The sequence below is a fragment of the Onthophagus taurus genome, chromosome 11 (genome assembly GCF_036711975.1).
Source record: "Onthophagus taurus isolate NC chromosome 11, IU_Otau_3.0, whole genome shotgun sequence".
Classification (NCBI taxonomy): domain Eukaryota; kingdom Metazoa; phylum Arthropoda; class Insecta; order Coleoptera; family Scarabaeidae; genus Onthophagus; species Onthophagus taurus.
Window position 1 is genome coordinate 19,912,433 of NC_091976.1, and position 12,483 is coordinate 19,924,915.

The window sequence follows — 12,483 nt, forward strand, 5'->3', positions numbered from 1 at the left end:
ATGAAATTAATAAGAAAGCTGATAAGATATATCAACTTATTTGGATCCAAGATACAAAATGAACTTTTTTGATGCTGATTTAACTAACGAAGCAACTCTAAAAAGAGGATACTTTAATTAATAATCGAAAGTGATAACACCGACAGTTCTGAATAATAATGAATGTGATGATGAGTTACAACCGAAGAGAAGAAAACTAGACGCAACTGCAACAAGAGATTTTATATATCGTATTGGAATTGTTACAATGAGGTTGCTAATGCCAAACCTGATATAAATACAGTTGTATTCAATGAAAAAAGTCCTATTGGGGTTGAACTTGATTATTGTCTGCAGTGATCAACTCCTAAAAGAGATACTAATTCCTGTGAACGGTGGAGTACTAAGTAATAGATTTTTAATATCCGGTCAAAGCCGAATGGGCCGGATACCGGACAATAGACCTCATAAGTCGCGGTGATGAGAGGTTCCACTCTCCTCAGTTCAGCAGCAATAATAATAATAAGGGTTGCAACAATAAAAGTTCCTTCTCCCTTATTGTTGTTAATCTTTGTTTATTGTCGTTATTATGTTCACAATCTTAATTATCGTCTATAACGCATCGAGTTGATTTATTTAGTGTAATTCTAAAGTTTTCCATTTTATATTTAATTTGCTTGCTGTTGTTATATGCTGTTTGTTATGATATTTAGTGTTTCTCACGTGTTTTTTGTATCATTTAATTTTTTTATTTTCGTTTGGCTCGCATCATTGAAACGTACTCTTTTGACGTTTTTGATAATAGTTTCGCTGTATATCCAACTCCATTGAATTCTGTTGCAATATTTTGAATAACATTCAAGATTATATATTTATAATTTCTCCAAATACATGATGTTGTAGAAATATTTTCGCCATATTCTTGTTATATTAAAGAAAAATCTGAATTATACATCAGAATATCCGTACGCAACGATTATATTGTATTATTCATTTGTTAAGTATGCAAATGAAACACCTTTCATTCCGGGTTTAACAAACATTTCTCTATGATTTTTAAGTAGCACGCATTTATTGTTACAGCTTCTTGTCAATTGAGTTACGTAAAAATGGTTAACCTCTACAACTGTAATCTTAACGGTATTTACACTAGTTCAACTTCCTTGTGAAATTTTATTTACTGATAACACCAGCAGTTAATTATTAGAATTATAATAGAAAAAAATTGTGATATCGATAATTTATTTTATATTGCGTAAATCAAATTCGATTTTAATAAATTATTAATCTTATGACGAATAAGAGTAATTCGACATAAAGAAACTGGTATAATCACTTTTTTCTAATCTCGGCAATTTAATATCGGAATAATTATTTTCTAGCTTCAAAAGAGAGTCTGACAAAAACAAGCTATTACATGTTTTTGTGTACCTGTAATTATTAAACAAAGATAAATAGTTTTTTAAGAGTATTTGAACTTTGTCGATGACAGTTAAAATAATTCCGAGCAACGTTTCAAGTGGTTTTCTGACCGCGTAGAAAAGACCACCAGAAGCCTCAACGGAGCGCAGTCTTTCATCAGATTCGCACTATGACGATCGTACAGATAGAAAACACGCCGGTCGATATTCATTTCGAAGATTTAAGTTATTTAGTTAGCAATGGAAAATCAGGTAAGTTGCTTTTCCGTTTTAATTTTATTAAATTTTGGCCTATTTGAATTCAAAACGCGCAGGTCGACCCCTATTAAAAAGTCAAATTTGTTTTGAAACCGAATCCCAAAGCAATTGGGTAATTGAAAAAGGTAAAAAGTGTAATGACCAAGTTTCTAAATAAAAAATTATTCAATAATGACGTTTAAATTGTTTTTTCAAGAATAATTTGCGTTTAATTGATTAATTTGTATTTATTGTTTTCCCATTCAATTATTCGTTTAACGAAGTAAATTAGAAATAACAATAAAATAAATGATGTTAATTAAACCTTGATTTACATAGGATGATTAAGATAAAATTATTTTGCATACTTCTCACACTAACAATAAGTTATGTATTAATTAATTTTATAGGAACGAAAAAGATTATAAAATCACACAATGGGACGTTTTATTCTGGAAATTTAACAGGGATTTTAGGAAGTAGCGGGGCTGGAAAAACAACTCTTTTAAACATTTTAGCAGGATATGTGTAAATAAAATTAAAAAATCTAAAACCAAAAAGGAATGATTCATTCCGATTCTTTTTTTAGAAACCAAGGGGTTTTAGGAAAAATTTACATAAATAATCAATCCAGAGAATTAAAAACATTCAAAAAAATCTCAACTTTTATAATGCAAGAAGATCTCCTTCAACCTTTTTTAACAGTGAAAGAATACATGATGTGTGCCATTAATTTAAAAATGAGCCCCAATTTAAGTGAATCTTGTAAAGAGTCCATTGTGAGTTGATTTCTAGAAATCAAATTCTAATAAGAAAATTCTAATGGATTTATAGGTCATTAGTGTGGCGGAAACTCTTGGACTTTCTCGTTGCTTGAATACTAGGTCGGAACACCTATCCGGGGGTCAGAGGAAGAGGTTGTCTATTGCGGTTGAGCTTGTTAATGATCCACCGATTATCTTTCTCGACGAACCAACCACGTGAGTTTAATTTAACATTTAATGTTTATTTCATTTTGTAAGACGTCCTAGATCTTATCAGAGCTTGAACAATTTCAAACCGGTTCTAAAAAAATAACAACAAGAATGATGTTTATTTATAATTCTTCGCTATAATTATAAAAGAAGATTAACAAAAACATCTTACTGAAAGACGCGAAATTGCGAAAGCTAAAATGTAAAGAATTTCGATTTCATTTTATAGTTTGTTTTGGTTGCGCAAATTATAATCTGTTTGTTACGTTCTTAAATCTTTTAAATTGTATATTACAAAAGAATTAAATTTATAGTAGATATTTTTTTAATAATCTCAATGCAATTTATTCACCTTGAAAACCTTGTTTGTTTTTAAACATCATTATCTTTTTTTTTTCTTTATAATTGTTCCGCCTGGATCCTTAAATTGATTTACATATCTTAAAACTGAAACCTTGAAATTCAAGAGGTGACTTTTATTAAACCACTTCTTATGCATCTGTTTGAATAAATTTAGAGGTCTGGACGATGTAACCGCAAAACAATGTATGCAGCTTTTAAAATCGTTAGCACAAAAAGGAAAAACCGTGATTTGCACGATTCATCAACCTTCGGATTCCTTATTTAAACTCTTCGATCAGGTATGAATCAAAAATTATAATATTAAATTGATGTTTCATATACAGGATGTTCATCAAATTTACAATTTCAATTATTTTAAAAGAATTTTTTCTTCATTCTTGAGTTAATTGTCATGAAAATTTAAAATTCGTCAAAATTCACACATTTTTTATTTAATTTACAATTAAAATGAATAAATCTTTTATATGAGACAACAATTTTATTAAATTATAGTAAAACCTTGATATAACGGACTTCGTTAGATGAATATTAGCTAGTTTAATACATCATTATCAGAGTCAGAAACAGCGCTCCTTCAACTATCTTAATCCGGATTTTTGTCGGTCAATATCTATCAGTATCATGCTTAAATCACCATTAACATACATGCCAAAAACTACTAAATTCACACGTCTCAGCCAGTTTTAAACCTTGTTCCGGACCATTGTTTAAAAACCCAACATGGTCAAATCGTTTATCTTTAGCCAGAGTCTTGTTAAATTGGCTCGATTCCAATAAACTATTACTCATCTTTGGAAAAACTAATTTCATCACTTTCTCCATACATGCTGATTCTCAACCTACAGTCTCTGACCTTTTGATACACAACGACTTCTTTCAACAAACTGATTGTGATTGTTCTAAGATTACTAGAGTTATTTCGGGTGAGATGTGCATATTGGGAATATGTGCAAAAAACTAAGATCAATAATGTTCTTGATCAAAAAGCTATCACCTCATGTGCCGAGCGCTTTCATGAAATATTACTTTGCAATGATTGAAGCAAATTTGAGAAACGGCATTATTGCTTGGGGAGCAACTTGGGTTGATTTTAAAAACTTTACTTAATGTGGGTATAACATTCCAGACTTATCAATTATTTATAAAATATGAGGTATTATCAGTCCCTCTAATCTATGTTAAAATTGTAAAATAAAAAAATATGCGTTACAACACCCGAAAATCCAGCGAGTTGTAGACCATGGTCAAGATACTCGCTCTAGAATTCGTATGGACGTGCTACTAACAAGAGCATATAAAGTAGTGGTGGAACGGATATCCGGCAACTATCCGGTATTCGGCCATTTTTTAAAATCCGGCCGGATACCAGATAGTTACCAAAACTATTTAGTTAAAAACCTATTACTTAGTAAAGGAAAATGTTTAATTTAATTTAATAAAAAACTTCTTACTTGCTTGTGAATTATTTATTATTAATGGTACCGGTTTCGACTACATCTAGTCATCATCAGCCAAATCGTCAGAAAAAGAGTTGTTAAAATTTAGAAAATGTAGATGTAACACATGTGTTTAAACATATTAAAATATTATTAAAATGTTAAAAATTACAAATTTAAAGTGTCACGATATAAAATGAAAACAGAAAGAATTATAACATAAGAAGTGCTCGTCCGGACGTTTTGTTCTTGTTTCTGTTTTCATTTTATTTCGTGACAGTTTAAATTTTTATTTTTTAACATTTTAATAATACTTTAATATGTTTAAACACATGTGTTACATCTACATTTTCTAAATTTTAACAACTCTTTTTCTGACGATTTGGCTGATGATGACTAGATGTAGTCGAAACCGGTACCATTAATAATAAATAATTCACAAGCAAGTAAGAAGTTTTTCATTAAATTAAATTAAACATTTTCCTTTACATATATATAAACTTGCAACATGGATTCCTACAACAATTATTACTTAGTACTCCACCATTCACAGGAATTAGTATCTCTTTTAGGTGTTGGACACTGCAGATAATAATCAAGTTCAACCCCAATAGGACTTTTTTCATTCAATACAACTGTATTTATATCAGCTTTTTCTTTAGCAACCTCATTGTAACAATCCCAATACGATATATAAAATCTCTTGTTGCAGTTTCGTCTAGTTCCCTTCTCTTCGCTTGTAATTCATCATCACATTCATTACTAACAGAACTGCCGCTGTTATCACTTTCGATTATTAATTAAAGTATCCTCTTTTTAATGCAACAAGCCGTTTTGAAAAATCGCTTTTAGTTTTTGAGAAATAAATTTTTGAAATGTTCGACAATTTTTTCGAATTTTGCAATTTTTGCCGATTAAGTTTTAAAAATTCGTATAAAATCCACTTCTTGGAATATGAGTACGAAAATTTTCCAAAGTGTTAATAAAAGTGTCTTCTTTCCAATGAACCAACACGTTTTGAAAAATAATTTTTAGTTTTTGAGAAAACAATATTTGAAGTTTTGATAAAATTTTCGATGTTGCAATTTTCATCGATAAGTTTCAAAATTCGCTATAAAATTCATTTCTGGAAGGATCCTTGTGGAAATATCACCAATTATTGATTATAGTATCCTCTTTTTAATGCAAAAAGCCGTTTTGAAAAATCACTTTCAGTTCATGAGAAAAAAATTTTTGAAATGATCGACAATTTTTGCGAATATTGCCATTAAATTTTAATATAAAAGCCCGGCTTTTCGCAAAATCACTATCAGTTCCATCACTAATATAAAGCTATAGGTCAAAGGTGTTTTACAACAAGTTTAGAAAATATATTACTGAACATCACATTTCTGTGAACTCGAGGAACGCTGCTTTCACTGAGGGAAATTATTCTTGACTTTCAAGAAAAATTTATTCTTGAATGTATTTCTTAGAAACAAGTATAAGATACTCTTAAAACAAAAATATTTGTTTGTTTTAAGAATAGAAATATTATCGAATGAAGTATCTCATATTCTTAGCATCGAAGAATATTAATTCTTTGTATCAAAAAATTCATTCCTGCCTCAATAATTTATAATACTCAAATGAAGAATTATACAAGATTATTGTTACATGAATAAGTAATGTTACATAAGAAATTTATTCTCGATACGAAAATGGGATTGTTGACGAAACAGTAAGATACTCTTTTTCAAGATGATTGATTTACTTTCACTAAAAATTCGTTTTCTTGAGAATCAAGAATATTTGTATACTTGCTTTGAGAATATGTGGTTTTTCTTCACTTAACAAAATGATCTTCTTGCGGATATACAAGAATATGATAAGCTTGTGCCAAGAGTAATAATCTTCATTCAAGAATATATTTTCCTCAGTGTAAAAATACTAGATAGTAATGGAAATTTGTGCAAAATCCTAAATAAAGCATTTGCTAATTCATTTGTAAAATAGTGGTTGCTTACCTATACGTGACGTCACGAACGGTCCTTCGAGCTATGCAATTGTTCTCAGCATTAAAATTATCCATCTCAAATAGTTTTAGTCCGTTATATCGAGGATTTACTATATTTTTAAAGTACTTAGTATACCAAAAAAATTTTTAGGTTTATTTTATGGACAGTGGTTATTGTATTTACAACAACAACGTTCAAAGTTTAGTTCCATTTTTATCATCGTCAGGATTTGATTGCCCAAAAACTTACAATCCGGCCGATTATAGTAAGTTATTAAACAATTTCAATATTTTCTATGTAATAATTTATTGTTTTAGTTATCGAATTAACTCAATCAGACCCCAATAATGTTCTATTATTATCTAAACAAGCCAAATCATTTCAATATCACCAGAAAAGAAAGATTCAAGAATTACCAAATGGACCCCAAACCGGAAATAATAGAACCTTTCGAAATGATCGCGTAAATTTTTGTAGGCAAGTTTTAATATTATTACAACGAAGTTATTTACAAATATTCAGAAATAAATCGAGTTTATCCTTGATGTTATTTCACCACGTTTTAAGCGGTGTATTAATTGGTTCGATATTCTTTGGCATTGGTAAAAATGCATCGATGGTTTATGAGAATTTTAAATTCGGAATGACTGTTATTATTTATGTCGTTTATTCAAATGCTATAGTCCCAACCTTGACTTGTAAGTTTCCGATCACAACCCATCCTCGTATAGATAATCATAAACAATTAACTTTTAATTATTTTTATTACAACCGTTTTTGTAGATCCATTGGAAGTTAAACTAATTAAAAGAGAGTATTTTAATGGATGGTATAGCTTAAAAGCATATTTTTTAGCTCTGGTTTTAGCACCACTTGTATTTATGGTATAAAAAACAATAATTTGTTGTGCATGTATTAAATATAATTTTTTTTTTTAGTTTATAGCCGTAAATATTTTCATATTAATATGTTATTCGATGACGGATCAACCGATGGAATTAAACAGATACATTCTGTTTACAATCCCTGTTATTTTACTTGGAATGAATTCAAATACTTTTGGAGTTGCAATTGGAGCTATGTTTAATCCAAAAGTAAGTTTGATTTAATTAATCTCTATAATCCAATTTGAGCACGAATGGCAAACATCATTTGCAATTCAAAATACATCAACACTACCTACAGTTTTTATTTAACCCGTCACATAACAAGATTCATTCACCAATTATAAAATAATAATGCACGGATTAACGTCATGTTTACTCTTACCCAATTGCTAACCAAGCTGCTTTATCGGATCATAAAGCAAATACGCTCACTTAACGGTTTGTTAAATGTTGATTAATTTAATTGTTAATGTGGAGATAGAATTTTATTTATGTTGTATCAATTGGGTTCAAGATCGTCAAGTAGAGATCTTAGAATTTCTCCACTTTTAGCATCAAACATCAACAAAAAATACTAAAACAAGACCATCGTTCGGACCATAATTTCCTATTAACAACATTAGCTTAAAAGCTTAAGATGCAGGGTCTAAACAAAAGAATGAATGCCCCAGCTACAGTGCTGCTTCAAAATCAGCTAGAAACAATATCAAAACCAGATTACTCTGACGACTTTAATACATTATGGAACACTACCAAAGCTAGTAGATAGAAAGAGCAGTAGATAACTGTACTTCCCAGTAGACATCTGACGACACATTCGACATAATAAAACAAACCACCTAAATAAATGAACAAACAAGAATAATTACATAAAGAAAATTTGCGAAAAAATACAACACTACAAATCACACAACCTGTACAGAAAAGTTAAATGGTTTACAAAAAAGTTTATCCCCCGTACCCAAATTATAAAGAAAATGCCAAAATCTATACACAACGAATATCCATAGAAACGAATATGTGGGAATCGATCAAACATTAGAATAGCCAGAAATGTTAAGATCTGAAATAGAAAGAGATCTTCAAAGCCATGGGAGAGCAAGAAGTGGCTCAAAAATATAGAGCACAAGCCAATGACCAGACAGAATGGTGCGAATTACTGGTAACACAGATCATCTAGTCATATCCCTAGAAATCTATCTATAGCCAGAGCGGCCACAGTAAAACTAACCAAAATTTGGATAGACGGATCTAATACTAGAAATACCAAGATGCTCAAGATTAATTAAACGTCACGAACGCATCCAAAACGTGGACATTGAACAAGGACGGAAAGAAGATCGCAGCTTTTGAGGTTTGGATCTACAGGCGATTAAAGACAGATTAAGTTGATTAATAGATCATACCTTAGCCACTTTGGACATCTACCGAATAGATGGAACACCTTGTTGTAGAGGGAAAATGAGATGAGCTGATAGGCTGAGGGACACTCGATGCACCAGGCCATACAGATGGCACATCATCAAAACCCGTTCAGGGGTAAAATAACTAACAAGAAGGATCTTACAAGTAACACTAGGGAAGTGCCATACGGCGATTTTCTTGAAATTTGGCACACAAGTAGTGTATGGAAAAATATTCGACACGTATATTGTCATTTCTGCCCGATCGCCGTTTTAAAGGTATGCCAAATTTCAAGAAAATCGCCGTATAGCACTGCCCTAGTGTTACTTGTTAGATGTTTTAATTAGCAGATATTATATCAAACTTAAAACAGAACAATGCGCTTACCTGATTGTATTAGCACGTTCTAATCAAGTTACTCAAACCGATGACATTGCTGAAGTTGGGTGGGGTTGAATTCTTGAACGAAGTGGATTCCTAAGAAAAAAATTTGGAATTTAAAATTATATTTTTAAGAAAAGTCAAGTTCAAAAACTCATATTTGTGCTTGTAATCTTACAAAACAGCTTTGAATTGTTGAGCAAACCCAAGTTTGTTGAACTACTCAAGCCTATGAGCAGTTCATATTGAATGATTTCAAATCTCGGTTCTTGAATTTGTTCAAATCTATGTTCTTGAATCAGCAATGAGTCTTTTTTTCAGCTAGGTCAAGTTTGTACTAGCAAATTTCACACAAACTGACGTTGTTGAAAATTCAAGTTCATTTTAAAACTCAAGTTTATAATGAAATAGCCATAAGAGAAATGAATAATATGGGAAAGACCAATCATCATATAAGAAAGCTAATTCAAAAGCCAAATTGAGTTCTTGAACATAACCATAGGTACCATCAAAATCAGATATGATTCTCTGGTCAGTGTTAGCCGCGTTAGTAGTGTTAGTATTGTAACTTACCCCATCCAAAGGTTGAGGGGCGATTTAGGTCCTTGATGAACCTTAGTATTGCTCCAAGGTCTTGTTCCTTTATGTCAGTAGATCACAGGCAAACCTTTTGTGTCTTAGGCGACCTCTCACTCAGCATTCACACAGAATATGTTCAGCGGTCTCTGACTTGTCGTTGCAAAGTCGAAAAGTTTGATCCTCAACTTGTCCAATGTTGAATTGATGAGAGCGACCTTAACTTTCCGTTGTAAAGGCATAAAATCTCTTTGGTTTTCTTTTGCGACGGAGTTATCATACTCTTCGCTTGTCTGTGTCTTGGAAGTTTTTCTCAGTGCAAGGCTACCTTCCAGTCCTCCAATGTGCTAACTGTTTTATGTTTTTATAGTCCACTGCCGGGTTGGGATCTAATAAGGGATATCCACGCTGCCTCTTTGGCCTACTTGTCCACCTTTTCATTGCCCTCAATATCTTTGTGACCTGGAACCCATCATAGAGTAATTTCATTGACCCTGGCGAACATACGATTCATACGTGTAGACCTGAATTGTCTTTACGACGGCCCAACTGTCCGTATCAAGATTCAAAACGGTGCAGAAGTTTAAAGCAAGAACTTCAGCTTGAAAAATGGTTGCATCCGAGCTTAAGAGCAACATAATACGGCTATTTGGTCCGCTGATGTGCCATTCAAGGGCTCCTCTTTTGAGTTGAGGGTGGGCCTTCGTCCATTCTTCCCTGGTTCTAAACATGACCTTATATCGTTGGTCGAAATTATATTCTGTCGGTATATGATCCATTTTAATTTAAATCAAGTGGTTCAATTCAGTGATAAGGCACTGACACATTTAGTTAGAAACCTGTACTGTACTTTGCAGTTAAATGCGTAACAATTATATTAATGAATAATAAAAGGTGCGATCAGATAAAACGCTATAAATATATGATCGATATTTAAAACAAAAAACATTTACAAACAAATTTTATCCTATATAATAAACAAAAACTTATTTTTTTTTCAGAATGGTGCAGCAATAACCCCATCAACATTAGCTCCATTAGTAATTTTAGGCGTTTATGGTATGGGATTTGGCCGTTTCGTTCACCCTTTTATGAAAGCCGTCATTCACGTGAGCTTCTTCCGTTATGGAATCGTAGCCTTCTGCAGCACCATTTTTGAAAACAGACACGACCTCGTCTGCCCCGAGATTTATTGCCATTACAAAGACACGGAATTGTTCTTGAAAGATATGGGAATGCAGGGGACGTCGTACTCTTTACAAATAATTGCTCTGCTCGCGTTTTTGACCTTGCACGTTTGTTTTGGTTATTTCTTTTTAAAATTAAAATTTTCTTCCGATTTTATGGAACATGTTAAAAGAATACGATTGAAAATTTTTAGTGTGTAATGTTCAATAAATTATTTGTTTTATTAAACTGTTTTTTTTTATTTATTATTTAAGTTTAAAAACGTTAAATAATCAATTTGATTCAGCTATAAAATTTTTTTGAATGGATAAGTGGATTAGGATATTACTTGTTGAAAGGTTGTTGCTCTTCATGGTCAATCAACTCGCATTAATCTTGAACCAATTTAATGTAATTCAACTTAAATAAAACATTTTTTTTTAATTATTAACTTAAATCTAACAAAATTAGATATACCTAACAAAATTATATCAAACTTTTTTAAATCCTTTCTTTTTCTTTTGGGCCTTCATAATTTTTTCTTTTAATGCAGCAATATCGACCTTAACTTTATCATTTTTAACTGTGTTATTACTAGATTTATTTTCTTCGGGGGGAATAAAAGCTTGTTGTCTTCTTTCTTCCCTCTTTTTAGCAGCTTCGATATGTTTCTCATCTTTCTCTTTTCTAGCTTGAACCCTTTTTTGGTCTTTATTCAAGAAATACTCCCCAGAAGCAAGTTGTTTATCAATTTTACTTTCAGTTTGCGCTGGTGGGAATGGAGTGTAAGGCTTCTTATCTTTTTTGATTTTAGGTTGTTTTCTTTTGCTAATATTTTTGTTAACAAACTTCGGTAGAAAGCGCTCCCAATTTTCATTTCTCAGTTTAGGATCTTTACTTAATTCTCTTTTGATCATTAAAGCTTTTATGTTATAAATTGGATGAATATTATTCATGGTATCTTCAACGATTTTTCGAACTTGTTGTAGCCCTTTATATGGGCCTAAAGCAGAAACAGTTTGTCCTTGTACCAAAACATAACAATCTGTTAATAATTCAATTGATTTTAAGGTACATCCATTAGGACCAATTAATCTTTGTCGTCGTTTAACAAATTTTTCTCGATTTCTTGTGATTTTCCCAATTTTAATTATATCACAACTAACATCGTCTTCTAAAACTCTTTTAGCTTGTTCATAAGGAACACTTCTTGATAACAACTTAATCATATCTCTAGCTTTTATGATCATATAAGGATCCCATGTTTTTCTAGTTGTCTTAACAGTCATGCTACCTTCTATTAAATCTAATTCAGCTTTAATATTATGTTCATTTAGCGTTTTTTGAACTAAAGGCCAAACCTCTTTTAAGTATTGCTCTCGATATTGTGGAAAAACCGTCGCAAACGAACTCTCTTCGAGTAATCCATGAGGGTTATCTTCAGCTTTGAATGGTGGTATTTTTAAGGACCACGCGTTTTCTACCGGTCCAGATTGTTTTTGATCATCTTCATCATCGGATTTATTCATTTTAATTACTAAATTAAAGCGATTAAATAATTAAAGTGATAAATTATTTTTTTAATAACACGTGTTAATGTTGAAACCAAAACAGTAATTTGACGCAGGTTAAATGACATGCGATGCTGCCAACCCATTAAA

At 31.4% G+C, this 12,483-nt stretch overlaps 2 protein-coding genes across 2 annotated transcripts; one reads left to right on the forward strand and one right to left on the reverse strand.

Moving 5' to 3' along the window:
• The first annotated feature begins 1,540 nt into the window (after positions 1-1,540).
• Positions 1,541-11,071, forward strand: LOC111424136 (ATP-binding cassette subfamily G member 4-like). Its single transcript, XM_023057568.2, has 10 exons — positions 1,541-1,652; positions 2,048-2,165; positions 2,227-2,416; positions 2,472-2,617; positions 3,129-3,252; positions 6,558-6,672; positions 6,725-7,105; positions 7,191-7,291; positions 7,346-7,501; positions 10,657-11,071. The coding sequence occupies exons 1-10, from the start codon at positions 1,571-1,573 to the stop codon at positions 11,041-11,043; spliced, it is 1,800 nt and encodes a 599-aa protein (XP_022913336.2). The 5' UTR covers positions 1,541-1,570; the 3' UTR covers positions 11,044-11,071.
• Positions 11,072-11,212: 141 nt separating this feature from the next.
• Positions 11,213-12,421, reverse strand: LOC111424215 (KRR1 small subunit processome component homolog dbe). The gene is made up of 2 exons (XM_071199742.1): positions 11,300-12,421; positions 11,213-11,242 (listed from the first exon to the last, which is right to left on the reverse strand). The coding sequence occupies exon 1, from the start codon at positions 12,349-12,351 to the stop codon at positions 11,314-11,316; it is 1,038 nt and encodes a 345-aa protein (XP_071055843.1). The 5' UTR covers positions 12,352-12,421; the 3' UTR covers positions 11,213-11,242; positions 11,300-11,313.
• Between the last annotated feature and the right edge of the window lie 62 nt (positions 12,422-12,483).

What these genes read in the sequence shown, in the direction of transcription:
- LOC111424215 (XM_071199742.1), bottom strand. Translation starts at nt 12,351, where the DNA reads ATGAATAAATCCGATGATGAAGATGATCAAAAACAATCTGGACCGGTA.
- LOC111424136 (XM_023057568.2), top strand. Translation starts at nt 1,571, where the DNA reads ATGACGATCGTACAGATAGAAAACACGCCGGTCGATATTCATTTCGAA. An exon ending in TTTCTCGACGAACCAACCAC is followed by an intron (nt 2,618 to 3,128) that starts GTGAGTTTAATT and finishes GAATAAATTTAG; the next exon opens with AGGTCTGGACGATGTAACCG. An exon ending in TATTTAAACTCTTCGATCAG is followed by an intron (nt 3,253 to 6,557) that starts GTATGAATCAAA and finishes AAAAATTTTTAG; the next exon opens with GTTTATTTTATGGACAGTGG.